Below are 17,081 nucleotides of genomic sequence, written 5' to 3'. Positions count from 1 at the left end.
TTACCTTCAACTTGGAAGTGAAACAAGAGGAAAATCGGCACACAAGCAGTCTCAGACAACCCAGTGAAACGGCAAACAGAAAGCAAACTGAACACTGAAGGGATAAAAGTCAATGCAGAATGACAAAGAAAACCTGATGGACATGCACAGTGAAAGCGAGGGGAAACACCTGTGCATAATAGGCCTTGGTTTCTTCTTGAGACTGGATGTGCATGTGGAGTTGGCTCAGCTGTCTTCTTGAGATGCACCATTAAGCTCTAAAGTGGAGGGCAGACCTACATGACATTCTTCCAAGGGGCCCAGAGTTTATTGTATATGCTTTTAGACCGTGTGCTACGCATAAACACACATACACATTAAGGTTTTACTAGCACAGCACCACAATTGTAGATCAGCCAAACTATGCATATTCAGCACCAGGTAACTATAAAATTTATGTTTGGCACAGAATTCAGCTTGCTGAAAATTACAATCGCCTTTCTTCTTTTTTTAAAAAAGCAATTTACTAGCACCTACCTACTGATGGTAAAAGTTGCAAGCCACTTGAGTCAGCAGGAGTGAAAGAGATCAGGAAATGGCATTCCATTGTCCTGTAATGTCCTTTGCTCCTCCCCATAACCAGAAGACACAAACTATATTATGCAAAAATAGGCAAATATATACAAATTTATTTAATTTGCATAATACAGGCCACAAGATGCAGTTTTTCTAGGAAGAAGAGGCCCAGCTTGGTTGTATGTGCCCACATGAGCAACCTGGTTGTTGAGTGATGCTCCACTGAGAGTGTGCCTATTTATTTTAGTGCAGTCGTTTGGTGTAGTGGTTAAGTGCACCGACTCTAATCTGGGAGAACCAGGTTTGATTCCCCACTCCTCCACATGCAGCTGCTGGATGACCTTGGGCAAGCAATAATTCTGTCAGAGCTGCCCCACTTACCTCACAGGGTGTCTGTTTTTGTATTGTTTTTTAAATCCCCGGAGGGATATTTTTATTATTTTTATATTAGACTACCAAACTACAAAGAAAATATGAGGGAAGGGGACTACATCTAAGGATAAAGGAAAGATAACCACACTATACTAAAAACCCAAGAGGAGGAGACCATATCCATGTTAATCTAAGTGTTATTAATAAAAGTGTTAGTACAACAATATACTTGTAGAGTTCTTGTTTGTCTCGGCTTCAATGTTAGTATATTAGTTATTGTGAGAGAACTTTCTGAGCATCTTCTTGTTATTTGCTTCAAAAGGCCATTTTCAGAGTCCTTCTGCCTTTACTTCGGTTTTCTGTCTCTGAAATCATATGTAGCTTTCATTGCGCTTGCACCCGTTTCTACAGCAGAGTCTTCATCCATTCCAGAGGTAGCGGAGTCACTTGATTTCGATTCTTCCTCTTTGGATTCTTCCTCCGATCCCAACTGATGTCTCAAAAATTCTTTGGCTTTAAAAATGGAGTCAATCTTTTCTCTTTTGCCGTTGATTTTAAAGATGACACCCTCTGGGATCGCCCACCTGTACGAAATTCCATTGGTTTGAAGAAAAGAAAAGTCCTTATAGCTTTTCCTCTTTTGGTGGATTTCAAATGGAATGTCTTTTAAAGTTGTAATGTTTATATTCCCCATTTTCAGTGGAGCTGCTGAGGTCGCTTTTAAAATAGCATCTCTGGTCTGTCTTCTTGAGAATCTGACCACAATTTCTCCAGGCAGGCTATTTTTTTAATATAATTGGAGTATGCCCTGTAGGCAGTCTCCATCTCTTTTACTAGTTCATCCGCTGTTGAGCCTATTGCTGGGGTGATGATCTCGCTGAGAAGCTTCCTCAGATCCTCCTTTTCGGATTCAGGCACTCCCTGGAATCTGAGAATCATATTGACTTTTTCCATTTGTAGCTGTAGCAAACGGTTTTCTTGGAAATGTTGTTTTGCTTCAACTTCCCCCATTCTTTTCTTCATTTTCTTATTTGTGGTGTCTATCTCTTTAATTCTCTCAGTCGCATGCTCCACCTTCTTCTCCGTCTCTGCCAGTTGGCGCTGCTGGGATGCGAAGTTTTGATTCAAGGAAGTCAGTTGCTGGTTAATACCATTGAGTTGCTCCACCACCGGCTTGAGCATATCCGCTAACATTTTCATGACGTCTGCTCCCTCTTCCGGTTTTGGACTCTGTCTACCCGCCGGTTTCATTTTAAACTTTCTTTGCGAGGCTGCCATTTTATACGATTGTTTACAACTCCAAACTGCTTCTCACGGGCTCAAAAAATCATCACCTCAATGTCAGCGCTCAAGTAAGTCTCTCAAAACAAGATCGCTGCTTGTTTCCCCCCCTGCCCCTTCGTTTCACTTATCTGTCCATTAGCATAAGAGGTGTCCCTCTTTGCGCTCCATTTCTCCCATGGGGGGGTAGTTCGCTTTTAAATTATTCTGCTTATTTTGAACTCACGTTCATTGTTGGTCATTTCTCTGATCTCACTCGCAGTAATTGCTTTTCCGCTCGATCTCCAGCGCTTGTCCCAGTCGAATCAGCTTGTGCCTGAGGACCACACAGCGGCAGGACCATCAGGGCAGAGGGAAGCCTCAATTCTCTGGCATTGAGCCATCAAAGAGGCTGCCCCTCAAAAGCCCTCTGGCCTGGAGCCTATCGCAAGGGTCTGTGTGAGTGCTACTTGAGGTAGCATCCCTCCGTACCACTGGTGTGTGAGCCACTCCCCCGAGGTCTGGGGAGAACGACCACCATCGCTGATCCACAGACTGGAAATCCTCACAGGGTGTCTGTTGTGGGGAGGGGAAGGGAAAGGAGTTTGTAAACCGCTCTGAGACTCCAAGACCGATTTCATACAAGAGCTGCACTACGGTCATGCCTCCCTTTGCCTTGCTTCTATTGGTCAATTTCCCACTCGAAGCCGCGTGGCCGCATTTTAACCTGTGGCTTCGCCCAATGTTCCCCGCGGTTTCGTGATCCTGTTTTTTTAGGATCACAAACCGTGGGGAAAATCAGGTGAAGCCATGGGTCGAAATGCAGCCACACGGCTTAGAGTGGGAAATTGACCAATAGAAGCAGGGCAAAGGGAGGCGCGACTGTGGCACAGCTCTTGTGTGAAATCGGTCCAAGTGAAGGGCGGGGTATAAATCCAATCTCTTCTCTCTCTCGTCTTATTTTTATTTCATATTTATATTCCGCATTTCTCCATAACTGGTATCCAAAGCAGCTTATGACATATTTTTCCTGGCCTCTATTCTATTCTCACAAAAGCAACCTTGTGGGGCAGGTTAGGCTAAGAGAGTGTAATGGGCCCAAGGTCACCCAGTGAGCCTCCACAGTCAAGTTGTCCCAGGCCCTAGTCCAACACACTAACCACCACACTGCACCATGTGGTGTCCTCACAATTTGGTCATTCCAGGCAGCCAGTGTGGTCTTGGGATTGGGGTGGTGCTTCCAGAGCAGGGACTGTGTGCCCAAGTAGTTTTGAATATTGGCATCTTTGGGTAACAGGAAGAAACATTTCTCCGCTACAAGGTGGCAAGTTTTTAAATTAAGTGGCACTAGGCAACTGTGTTCAGCCCCCAAATTCCCAGTGCCTTCCAAGTGATGGGTAGGTTTGCATCTGGTTGCCTCTCACGCTATACTGTTATTAGCTCATTCCATTTTCTGCTGCGTCCTCTAATATAGCATATACCAGCAGTTTGCTTTGGCCAGATTGGAAGTCTCTACACAAGAGGAGAAATGCATACAAACTTAGGCATTTCACAATGGGGAAAATGCAGAAAACGGAGTGTTTCAGTCTCTGACTATAGAGTGGCTACTTAAAAAACAAAAACAGCACACTCCGTTTCTCATAGTTGAAATGAGGGCGCTGGGTTATTCTCTCACTAAGTGTTCCCCACTGGGTTACATTGCCATTGTGCATATCTAAACATTTGGTGACGGCTGACTGTTTATCCCAGAAAGTCAAACAATGTGAGATATTTGCTCTGTACAATATATGTACGATATTCAAATTTGGTGCCCCAACAAATTTAGTGTTATGTTTGATGTTCCTGCAAATGTGTTGGGGATTAACTGTGTTCATAAAACAGGATTTAGGAGGCATTTTAAAGACTAACATAATTTATTCCAGCATAAGTTTTTGGGAGTCAGAGCTCACTTTTGTCAGTAAATATGGCTGTACATTCTTCTGTGTTTTTGTGTGCCCTGGCCTGGATAGCCCTGCCTAGCCCAATCTCATAAGATCTTGCAAAGCTAAGCTGGGTCAGCCCCAGTGTTCCCTCTAAGCTGAGTTAGTGTGAGCTAGCTCACAGTTTTTTAGCCTCCGGCTCACAGATTTTTGTCTTAGCTCAGGAAGGACGGCTCCAGAGCAAACTAATTTATGCAGTCGCCAAATCGCTGGCTCACAGCTTTAATGCCAGTTGCTCACAAAGTAGAATTTTTGCACACAAGACTCCACAGCTTAGAGGGAACATTGGTCAGCCCTGGACTGGTTAGTACTTGGATGGGAGACTACCAAGGAAGTTCAGGTTCACCATGCAGAGGTAAGCAATGGCAAAGCACCTCTGTTTGTCTCTTGCCTCAAAAACCTTATGGGGTTACCATAAATCAGCTGTGACTTGACGACAAAAGTAATAATAATGGTGTGCCTAAAAAATATGGTGTGGATTTTCTGTCTAGTAGAGTGAATGAATCTATCACTATGTGTTTGGGCTAAATGACACAAGCTGGAATAAGAAGAAGAGAGAGAAGAGAAGAGATTGGATTTATACCCCGCCCTTCACTTCCCAAAGGTGTCTCAGAGCGGCTTACAAACTCCTTTCCCTTCCCCTCCCCACAACAGACACCCGGTGAGGTGGATGGGGCTGAGAGAGCTCTTGACAGAAACTGCTCTTTTTCAAGAACAGCTCTTATCAGAACTACGGCTTGCCCAAGGTCATCCAGCCAGGTGCAAGTGGAGGAGTGGGGAACCAAACCTGGAGTCCGCGCACTTAACCACTACACCAAACCTATGACAAAAGGATGTTCATGTTCCTCAGTCAGTGCTGATTGTTAAGAGATGGCCCTGTAAGTTCTGCTTTAGTATCCATGAGAAGTTGGAGGAAGTGACCCCCCCACACAAGCTGAGGGAGAAGGCAGGTATATGCGCATGTGAATGAAGAAACAGCAACTTTGGGCATTTGCTCCACATTTTCTCAACTGGGAGGGAAAAGATGCAGCTCAAAACCACATTCGGATACCTTGGGACAATGCCGTACTGACTGCAAAGTCACCCCTGAAGGGCCATAAATCTGTGCAGAAGGTACCATAAAATCTGATGATCAAAGGAAGCCAAAGCAGCATGGCAATGCTGAGGGGAATTTCTGTTCCAACATATGTTTCATAAAACAACAGAGGGAAAAGCCAATGCAGAATCGGCCTTTAAATTTGGGAAGAGGCAAAAAGAGACAGCTGTGAGTTACAGGGCTGCCAGTCTCTGGGTGGGGCCTAGAGATCTCTCAGAATTATTACTGATCTCCAGACTACACAGATCAGTTCCCCTGGAGGAACTGGGGTATTACACCCTGCTGAGGTCCCTCCACCCCCCAATTCTTCAGGAATGTTCCAACCCAGAGTTGGCAACCCCAGTTAGTTGGAGTCCCTTGCTGTGCAGGATCTCTCTGAAGATCTGCTGCAGTACAGTAGCTTTGCTGCCCTGGAGGAGTGTTTCTTTACCTCCAGCTGTGCTCTTCCTGTATCTTTATAACTAAAGCAAAAAATACCAGCATCTCGAAATCTCCAGGGTCCTCTCTCCTTCGAAGGGAATCAGCCCATCTAGTGCTGTCATTAGAATGTCTTGACACTTGAAGAAATGGGGAGTGCATAAGAATATGTACGGATAGCTTCAGATGAAGAAAGGCGTTGTTGTTGCCTGTAAAAGCTCCCCCCCCCCCGTCATGGCACGCCACTCTTCCTACCAAATGGCAACAACGAAATAAACAACAGACATTCCAGAAGGGCTGAACTCTACATTGCAAGAACCACAGAGCTGACTGGGCACTGGTCTCCCTGGCCTCCTCTTCCATTGGCTGTGCTGTGAGACAGGTGCAGAAATGCACAGCTGGGGTGCCAGCCCCCAGGTGGGGCCTGGGGATCCCCCAGAATTCCAGCTCATCCCCAGACTACAGAGATCAGCTCCCCTGAAGAAAATGGATGCTTCGGAGGGTGGACTCTATGGCATGGTACCCCACTGAGACCCCTGTCCTCCCCAGGCTCCATCCCCAAATCTCCAGGATGTTCCCAACCTGGGTCTGGCCACCCTACCTCCCCCAACCCCCACCAGGGGCCAGTGGAACTGACAACCCTATGCACAGCATAATAACAGCACATTTATATACTTAACTTCCTTCATTTTTCTACCCCACTTTTCTCTCCAATGGGAACCCAAAGCAACTTACAGTACTCTCCTCTCCTCTATTTTATCCACTCTGTCTCTCTTCTAACCTCTTGTTCTGCCCTCAAGGTACCACGGAGGCATTATTTTCTGTGCGGTACCTCCCTTCAGAGTCTGTCCAGCTCTGGATTAGGCGCTCGTTATATGAAGATCTCTAGAGGGATCCCAGAGGTAAAGACGGTGGAGCGTGTGTTGCCCTGGGCTCTCAGCATCCAGTCTGACCTACATTCTAATCGCTGACCTAGAGGTGGAAGACACCAGAGTCCATTACGAGCTCCCCTGAGGCATCCCGTTCCCCTGGATCTATTTCCTGAAATGGCATCTAAAGCCCTCTAGGTTGTGGGTAATTCAATGCCTGGCGACAAAGTGTATCTCTCCTGTTTTTCTCTCTCATGAGAATGATATTGAAAAATCAGACGGCAGGGGCTAGAGAAAGGAAATGACTATTAATACGTGGAGCCCCCTGGGGGATTTTCCAATGGAGATGAAGCCCATTGTGTAGTGGAATTAGAGCAGACTGCCACACACAGGTGTCCTTTTGTTAACCCTGTGTGGTTTTCATAGGAGACAATTTCACCGCTTGGAACAAAAGGATGTCTCTAAGGAGATTCTAAGGCAGAGTGCTGAGGAAATGTAGGTGTGAAATGGCACCTCTCTAAGGAAGCAGGAACTCCCTCCTTGCCCTTCCCTTTATAACCATAGATGAGGAGGAAATGTAAGCAATTGAAGCCTGTCATGCTAGTGAGGAAATGGCAGGTGGGTCGTGTGCACTGCCAGGCAGAAAGCTGCCTGAGATAGAAAGGAGGCAAACATCAGGAGACGCATACAAGATGGAGGACTTGCCTGCTAACTCAAGTACTTCTTCGTTTTCATGAATCCTCAGAAGACAGGTTTGTGTTTCAAACTCTCCGCTTCAGGACGCCAAGTCTCATGATTGTGGAAACAGTTAGAACACGTAGCTCAAGAAATCTCACAAGACAGTCCTTCAGAATTTTTAGGACTAGAAGTAGCTGTCCAGGTTCTTCCAAATCTGTTGCTATGTTGCTTGCTTTCTATCCCCACACCACTGCCTTACTCCAACTACTGATAGAGTAGCATGCTACATAGAAAATGCTAGTTAATTAGTGATCCTAGGACATGGGTTTTCATAAGAGTGGCAGCAAGAACACCAGAGAGCAGGCGGAAAGCTTTATGATCACGTCGTTCAAGCATCTCTCTTCATCCCTAAGAAATAAGCTGAGGACCGTATTCCACCTGGATGAAAAGCCAGGATGAAAAGCCAAAATACTGTCATTCATGCAGTGTTCTGGATGCATTTCAGAAGCACTGAGGTAATTCTGTAAGGGTAGGTGGACTGAAAGCTATTTGCAGAGTGTATAGCCCTACAACCTTAAATCTCATTGAGACCCACTGCAGATCAATGGTTAATATTCTGAATTTGGAGCAAGACTCCATTATGGTCTTGTACCACATCCCTGAGCATGTCCATCTCAGATTCTAAGAGTGTGGGACTGGCGTACTTCTGCTCAGCATCTTGACATTTGGCCTACAGGATTCTGCAAGGTTCCATCTTTTCCCCCATGCTTTTCAACATATACATAAAGCTGCTGGGAGAGGTCATCCGGAGATAGGGCCCTAGTTACCTGCCACCACTCCGAGCAGTAGGAAGAAAAAGAAGAAAAATGGCAATGTTGTCTGCCCCACTACGTCACTTCCAGGATACCCAGAAGTGATGTAAAATAGCTCTAGAAATATGCAGAAACATTGTGCAGATGACATTCAGCAATATCTCATACTTCCAACAGATCCCAGGGAGGCTATGGAAACTATGAACAGGTACCTGGAGTCAGTTAATGGATGAGAACTAACAAGCTGAAATTTGATCCCAATAAAATGGAGGTGCTACTGGTACGGAGAAGGTTTGACCCAGAAAATGGGATATCTCCTGTTCTCAGTGGGGCCAAACTTCCCCTAAAGAAGCAGGTTCATAACTTGGGGGTACTCCTGGACCTGGGCCTCCAGTTGGATAGAAAAATGCCAGTGATGGCCACAACTGCCTTTCAGCAGCTTTGACTAGTGAGCCAGTTGTGACCCTTCCCGGGCAGGGAGTGGGTGGGAGATTTTGCCACTGTGGTGCACATCCTGGTAACATCTAGATTAGATTACTACGATGTGCTCTACATGAGACTACCCTTGAAGAGTATCCAGAAGCTACAGGTGGTACAGAATGCTGACTGGAGTGGATCATAAGGACCATGTCACCTCAGTATTGTTCCATCTACACTGGCTCCCAATTTGCTTTCGGGCCCAATTCATGGTTCTGGTATTGATCTGTAAAGCTCTGTATAGCTTGGGGCCAGCATGCCTTAAGGACAGCCTTCTCCTGTATGAACAGACCCATCAACTCTGGTCATCTTTGAAGACTCTGCTTCCGATCCCTCCTCCCCACTGAAACTAGACAGGTGGTAACTCAAGAAAGGACCATCTTGCTCATGGCACCAAACTTTGGAACTTTGCACCAGAAGTGATGTCATCATAGGCTTGCCAAGTCCCCCCGGGGGGCAGGTAAACCCCCGCCCAAGAGGCCCGTTACCCGACACCAGCAAATCGGACCCTGGGAGGAACTCCACCCCCTTCCGGCACAAGTCCCCAGAGTGATGATGTCGCCCAGAGGTGACATCATCACGCTGGCCACGTTGGGGGTGGGACGCTCTATGATTTGAGGGAAAACTCTATGGTTTTCCCTCGAATTCTAGTGGCCCCGCCCCCAATGTGCCGACGCAATGACGTCACTTTGGGGTGGTGTCATCACGGCGGTGCACACGGACTCCCGAGACAGCGAGGGACTCCTCCGTGGTAAGTAATTTTGGACTTGGCAACCCTATGTTGCCAGTTTGGTGTAGTAGTTAAGTGCACGGACTCTCATCTGGGAGAATCGGGTTTGATTCCCCACTCCTCCACTTGCACCTGGCTAGATGACCTTGGGCAAGCCATAGTTCTGATAAGAGCTGTTCTTGAAAAAGAGCAGTTTGTGTCAGAGCTTTCTCAGCCCCACCCACCTCACGGGGTGTCTGTTGTGGGGAAGGGAAGGGAAAGGAGTTTGTAAGCCGCTCTGAAACACCTTTGGGTAGTGAAGGGCGGGGTATAAATCCAATCTCTTCTCTTCTTCTTCTATGTCATCATGCCCATGTTACCTTTTCCCCGTTTCCCCTCCATTGCTGCTTGGTGTAGAAGCAGGCAACAGGAGCTCGGGGTGAGGGAATCCCTTGCCCACCATCCCCACCAGCAGCTGGGCAGCCCTAGGCAGAGGCAGTGTACTTCTGAATATACTATTGGGGTGGGGGGGCCACAGAGGGAGTGTACTTCTGAAAATATTTTCAGAGGCAGTGCAATTCTGCATATATTATGGAGGCGGGGTACAGCATGTGGAGACTTTGGCCTCTGTACTGCTGCCTGTGTGCATTCTGATTCTGATCCACTATTGGCCTGATGTCTCCAGGCTTTTCTGATGTTTTTTGTTGTGTGGTATTTATTGCTATAAGCATCAGCAGGAGAGTGCTCTTCAGTTCAACCCTAGTTTAACGCACAATATTGCTTCCTTTAAAAGAACAGCAAAGGCCTCATTCCCAGGATAATCCTGTCTTCAAATACCAACACTTGAGACCCTGGCAATTAAATGATCTCCTGTAACTCCTTCCCTTAAATGTTATTCCACATTGATTTTAATATACTTCTAATTTCATCTCTCTTTTATGAACAAAAGAAATCCAATCATTTATAGGACAAGTCCTTTCCAAAGTAGATGGAGATGGCTTCCATATTGCTATACGTTTCTTCTCACTTTTCAATGGCATCGATTTAAATACAGATTTCTCACGTGGAGCTCAGAAACCGGGGCTTTCAATTTAAATGTTAATAGAAGAGTAAACTTCAAAATAAAATAAAAAATCTCTATGAAAAGAGATCACTTTCTTCCTGTAGTTAATATCTTTCTATGCTTTCCCTTCCCTGTTTTCTCCTGCTGTGGGCTACCTGCCTTATTAATATGTGTTCTTCAGCAAAGTGAGAGAGAGAAAGAGAGGGAGAGAAAATTAGAATAGCAATATATCATTGAAAATGCTTAACTTAAAGTATTTAATGCCACAGCCTGCAGGAGGTTCAAGTGCCTGGTGATAACATGGAGATCTCATATTTCCTTCTTTACTGTTTTCCTTAGCAGCCCATTCATCAAACTAACTATTCTGAATTCTTTATGTGATTATTTTCTGGTAGGTCCAGCATAATATTCTGTGGGAGAAAGAAGGACACACCAAGAGCATCAGTTTTGAATATTTGCCTGTTTATCTTCTCCATTCCCCCCTCCCTTTGCTGTAACCCATAGCTCAGCTTTTTAATTGCAAGCTGATTGAGACAGAGACCTGAATTTCTGTTATGTACCCTGGAGGGTGCCTGTACACTGTAGACACCACCTGTATTAATTCATACCTGCCTGCGTATATCCACAGTCCTCTGTTAGAGCATCATCGGCACATTTACATACAATAAAATTTTGAAGGCACATAGCAGGCTGATTTCAATAGTACAGACATAATTAATAAAAAGACTACCCACTTCCTTGTTGAACGTGCGAAGGCCCAAAATTTGGCCTCCTTAAAGATATCATGTTATGTCGACCTTTTGGGGAGAAAATAAACAAAGAAAGGATTGCCGTGTAATGGAGTATACTCATCTTCATTTCTCAGCACTTGTGCCTTTGCCTTTCTGTGTTGTTTCTTCGTAGTCAGTCTTTAGAGAAAAATTTCTTGGGCCAGAAGCTTGTGTGTGTGTGTGTGTTGAATGACAACAGGAGTATGCATGGTTAAAACTGCACCTCATTCTCTATCCTTGCCTTATATTTCAGCTACCTTCATTAAATTTTTCATGGTTGCCAGGTATGCCCTCATAGTTTCCAGCCTGTTGAGCAGCTGTGTAATCCTTCATATCATCTCTTTGGCTTATCCCCTCAGTGTTCTCCCCAGGTCTCCTTTGACCCTCCATTTTGTCTTTCACTTCACTCCTGTTACTACTTCCATTGCCATGGAAACTCTAGGCAGCCATTTTGTAGGCTGGGGAAATGAAGAAGTCATTAAACATCTTGTAGTTGCAATGGAAGAGTACTTTATTGCCCTCTTTTTTTCTTCAGTAAGCAAAATGTCCACCGATGTAGTTATATAAGGGAATGTCTCTGCATTTGTTGTTGATGGTTTGGGGGTATATCATATATTTTGCAACTCCATCCATTTCCCGCCTCTGTTCCCGCCCTCCTGGTTTTTGTCCATGCCTCCATCAGGTTTGATGTTCAGTGCCAGCAATCAATTTGGCTACTGCATAAATTAGTATGCTCTGGAGCCATCCTTCCTGAGCTAAGACAAAAATGTGTGAGCTGGAGGCTAAAAAACTGTGAGCTAGCTCACACTAACTCAACTTAGAGGGAACATTGGAGGTGGATAATAGAAGGATGGCCACCAATGGAACATTAAGTTTTGGTTTTGGTTTCTTCTTTGCATATCTAGTAATTTTCAAAAAAATTACTTAAAAAAAATACCGGAGCATATCTGCAGCCCTGATCCTACCTGGTATGCAATCGTACTCACCCAGCAGGGTTGCATGAGCCACTGTAATTTGGCCCCTCTTATGCCTCTGTTGATTTGAAACAAACCAGTGGTGGTGCCAATGATGTGATTATCTCTTTCCCCAGCACTGCTACAGCACTAGGAAGAGGCTGTGGCTCAGTGGAAGAGTTCTCTGCTTTGCATGCAGAAGGTCCCAGGTTCAATCCCTGGCCTCTCCAGTTAAAAGGATCAGGTACGAAGTGATGTGACAAACCTTAGCCTGAGACCCTGGAGAGTCGCTGCCTGTCTGTGCAGATAATACTGCTCTTGATGGACTGATGATCTAATTCAGTATAAGGCAGCTTCATGTATTCATGTGTGTTCATCCTACAATGCTGTAATACTCGTGGGCAAGTATTGATGTCATGGACTCTTTTCATGTGATCTTTCATTTGATTGTCCTTCAAGGGTTTCTGGCAGTGTTGTCTGAGCAACAAAATCACACTGGCTTCATACCCTCAGATGTATGCGCTGTACCTCTGTCTGTGTGTAGTCTGTATGTGCTGTACCTCTGTCTGTGTGTAGTCTGTATGTGCTGTACCTCTGTCTGGGTATAATCTAAGCCCTCTTCAGATACAGAGCAGGGTATACTGAAGATGAAGACGGGGAGGAGCAGAATCACATAAGACCTAACATTCAAAATTGTACATGTGTGTTATTAATTACTCTGCTTTTGTAAAGTTCCACAATTGTCCTAGGTTTGTGGGCTCTGTGAAGAGCATTTGCTGAACATGTTGTGTTTGGAGCTGCAGTTCTGCCCTCCTCCACCCCCACCCCCACCTGTATTTATCATCTGAATTTAGCTTTGTTTACTGTATTGGCCAATTTACCTCCTCTGGATGTTCCTCTGAAAGATGCCAGCGAATTGTTACCCTCCAGCTATGTTTTCCATTTCTAGCGGCCAAATGGGTTCCTTCCTGCTACTTCAGATTTCATATTCTAAATAGCTTCTAACAACGCCCGCCATTTCTGCATAGTGTTGAAGGGCATACATACCCTCTGACCTGACGTGCATACTACTAACCTACTAGAGTTGCCAGGACCTCTGTGGCCACTGGTGGGTCGCGCGGGGGGGGGGGGGAGGGTTGCAAGCTCCAGGTTGGGAAACTCCTGGAGAACTGAGGATAGAACTTGGGGAAGACAGAGACCTCAGTGGGGTACAATGCCATAGTGTTGACCCTTCAAAGCATCCTTTTCTCCAGGGGAACTGATTTCTGTAGTCTGGGGATCAGCTGTTATTCTGGCAGATTCCCAGGTCCCACCTAGAGGCTAGCATCTCTATGCCCTGCCCGCCACTCCATGTTGACTCACAGTGTACTGTCTCAGCTATAGCAGCACAAACACGCTGATAGAGAAAACATAAAAGGCCTTTTTAGAAAGCAAGTCAAGGGTCAGCCCCATAGCCAGGAATTTCTCTGGGGGGATAATGAAATAAAATTAAAAGTAAACATTAAATTAAATGCAAAGTTAACATTAAATTAAATTTAAATTACAAATTTACAGAGCAGGCAAGGGGTGAGCAGAAGAAAGGAGGGTTACAGAAATAGCTTTGGGCCAGCTCGGTGGTGTGGTGTGGTGTGGCTTAAGCTCTCAGTCCACTCCCAGCCCTCTGTAGTCCTTCGGGTTCAACGATCCCCAAAAGAACTCCACTGGTGTGGAAGCACTCGCTGGATTCCTCTGTGTTAAGGCCAAGGGGCTGAAATCGACTGTCCTACTGCTTGCCTGACAATCAGCTGATGGGCCCTTTAAAATACAGCAGGCAACAAAGGGAGATGACTCTTGCAGGCCACCATAGAAGAGGACAGGCAACAGAGAGCGATGTTCTCTCCCCGCCCCCCACATTGCTTTCTCAACCGCAATCAGGAGGATGAGGGAGGAAGGGATCATGGCATGGTAGCACCAAGTGCCCTGCCTCCCTCCCCACCCCACCAATGCAAGGAAGAGAGGGCTTTGAGCTGGCTACTGGGCTGGTGGTGGCCTAAGGGGCTTTGAAGTACGCAATAGGGGGCTCAGCCCCCAAAGCTCCACTACTGGCTACGACCCTGTCAGGGGTTACTGAATACATTGGAGGGGGAGCAGCAGGATTGCAGGAATGTACCTTTCCCCAAGTTTGTGCACAGAACACCGGGGAGCAGACTCAGTATGCATCTACACTGTATACAGGTAGACTATGCATATGTAGTTGGAAGCCATGCTTTCTGTACAAGGTTGATCTTAATAGAATATATTGCATGGCTTTGGGTTTTGGGTTTTGCTATTGACCAACACGGCTGCCCACTTTTTCTGGCCTTCTTTGGGAACGACAGAATTTAGATGCTTGAGAAATAAACAAAGAAAAGAGACTGGGAAATCTCGTGAGGTAATTTGTCTTCTATTGACTCTTGACTTAGTATGTTTGTAGGTGCTGTCAGCTTGTAACCAACTTATTGTAACTCCAGCAAGGGGTTTTCAAGGCAAGTGAGAAGCAGAGGTAGCGCCTTCCTTGGTGGTCCCCCATCAAAGTACCGACCCTCCTAGTTCCAAAATCTGATGAGATCAGGCTATACCATACCATTCCACATCACCTTGACTTAGTAACCAACTAAAATTATTCTCCAGTACTTTTTCTATTTACTTTATTACATTTTACTTCATTTATAGCCTTCTTTTCTCCCCAATGGGGACCCAACATGGCTTACAACGGTGTTCCCCCGCCCCCATTCTAAGAAGACTTGTACATTTGGCATCTGACAGACATTTGATCAACTTCTGATTACTATGTTCTTCAGCTGGATGGTTGTATTTTTGCTTTTTCTTCTGTTCCCAGCATGCCAAGGGCACCAGCTACCACACCTTGTGCCCAAGGAAATCCAATAAGCATCCTACAGTCATCCTACAGGTGTGGACAAACAGGCTTTAATTAAATTAAACCTGGGAAACAAGTTTTTCTGTACCCCGACTCTTTCTTTTTTATTATCCAGCTTGACAAAGAGTTCTGGAGAACTTGAAAAACTTGCACAATGTGTTGCATGTTGATTGGTCATAATAAAAGATACTACATTGTTTTTGGGTTTGGAATTTATTATGGACCAACATGCTTATGCACCTTTTTTTGCAAGTGTGTGGACATCCTATGGCTTAGAAGAGGCTGACTGGTGTTAAGATCGTTAGCATACAAGTCAATCCAGCCCTGAACTCTCACAAGGCATGCTTAATGGCTGCACAGTTAGTTCTTGCTGTCTCTGAAAAAAAGAGGTACATACATATGTGCTGTCAAGCCACAACTGACTCATGGTCAGGGCTATTTTTGGGCAGGAACGCACAGGAACGGAGTTCTGGCTGGCTCCCAAGTTGGCCATGCCCAGCAGGAACTAATTAGCATAATAGGCCACACCCAACAGCAGGAACTCATTCAGATTGGCTATGTTAGGGGTGTGTGGCCTAACATGCAAAGGAGTTCCTGCTCCAAAAAAAGTCCTGGGTTTTGACAACAAACAAGGTAAACAGAATACCAAGCAAAAGGTGGGTGTGGCCTATTATGGTAACTGGGGGTGCGGCCTAATGTGCTAATGAGCTGTGCTGTCGGGGGTGTGGCCCAATATGCTAATGAGTTCCTGCTGTTGGGTTTGGCCTATTATGCTAATGAGTTCCTGCTGGGCTTTTTCTACAAAAAGAGCCCTGCATGGTGATCCCAGCAAGGGGCTCTCAAGGAACGTGAGAAGCAGAGGTGGTTTGCCAGAGCCTTCATCTTCACAGTCTCCCTTGGTGGTCTCCCTTCCACGTACCAACCCCACTTAGCGTCCGAGATCTGGTGAGATGGGGCTATACCATGCCTTCACCCTTCCAACAAATGAGATCTTGGGATTAAAATTAATAATATTGTTGAATACAGAGGAAAATGTGTTCAATGGGTATCTTGGGCTTTGAGGTCATGGCTGTAGCTCCCTACTGAGGATTATGAGATGTGGTTGAGCCTGCTATGCGGGGAGGGTGGGATACAAACCTAGTAAAATAAATGGTTGACACGCTAAAGTTTGCAGGTGAAGAATTATCTCTGAGAAATAGTTACGATAAATTGGCATTTTATGTTCCTGAGTAACAGCTGCCCTTTTAATTTTTCCCCTTTTGATAAAGATCTCTGTCTAACTAGAAACCTGAGAACACCCAGCCAGATTTTGTATTTTTTGACTATTTAGAACCAATAGCCATGGACCGGTGTATGAATATTGGTATATCATACGTGTGAAATGACTTTTCCGTTCTGCAGGTTGCTGATGATCCATGCAAACGGAAATCTTTACACTAACACAGAACGTGCATCCTGTTCTCTCTTTTTTACAGACTTGCGCAGAATGACAGCTGGTTTCATGGGCATGGCTGTAGCCATCATCCTCTTTGGATGGATTATTGGGGTGTTGGGCTGCTGCTGGGATCGAGGCCTTATGCAGTATGTGGCAGGACTTCTCTTCCTCATGGGAGGTAAGGGGGGAAGGTTTGTCAACGAATGTCATTTTTTTTTTCCTCTGGGTCTTCTTTTTGTCCTGCTGGTTCCAAAATACCAGGCAATCTAATCTAATTCTGCCATTTCATTAAGGTAAGTCCGCAGCAACCAGTTTGAACTCTGGTGCTACAACCAGGGCCGGCCCCAGCTTATTTTGCACCCTAGGCAAGGATCCCTTCTGGCGCCCCCCCCCCCCCCGGTGCACCCACCAATTTTCAAAAATAAATGCATTTTAGGAAGAATGAAAAACACAAATAACCAAGAAACTCCCAGAGTATGGGGCCTGGTTCAGTTTGGCGCCCCTAAGGGCCGTCCTGTTCTAGGTGACCGCCTAGTTTGCCTAGTGAGTGAGCCGGCCCTGGCTACATCAACACACAACGTTACAGTTTCAGAGAGTAACCGTGTTGGTCTGCAGTAGAAAAACTAGACTGAAGTCCAGTAGCACCTTAGAGACCAACAAGACTTTTTTGGGTATAAGCCTTGGAGAGTCCAAGCTCCCTTTTGTCAGATAGGGAGCTCTGATTAAGGGTTCTTTGACTC

The 17,081-nt window shown here is 45.6% G+C and overlaps 1 protein-coding gene across 1 annotated transcript in view; it reads left to right on the top strand.

Annotated features, from left to right (window-relative positions):
- Positions 1–16,519, top strand: part of TMEM178B (transmembrane protein 178B) — a gene marked incomplete at its 3' end in the record, with an annotated part of 350,995 nt that extends 334,476 nt beyond the window's left edge. Inside the window, exon 3 of the mRNA XM_015409301.1 lies at positions 16,382–16,519. Coding sequence (XP_015264787.1) covers positions 16,382–16,519 — 138 coding nt within the window. The remainder of the gene's footprint in view (positions 1–16,381) is intronic.
- Between the last annotated feature and the right edge of the window lie 562 nt (positions 16,520–17,081).

The sequence above is a fragment of the Gekko japonicus genome, unplaced genomic scaffold (genome assembly GCF_001447785.1).
Source record: "Gekko japonicus isolate JY-2015 unplaced genomic scaffold, Gekko_japonicus_V1.1 scaffold515, whole genome shotgun sequence".
Classification (NCBI taxonomy): domain Eukaryota; kingdom Metazoa; phylum Chordata; class Lepidosauria; order Squamata; family Gekkonidae; genus Gekko; species Gekko japonicus.
Note: the sequence above shows the minus strand (reverse complement) of the source record. Positions and strands in the feature narration are given on the sequence as shown.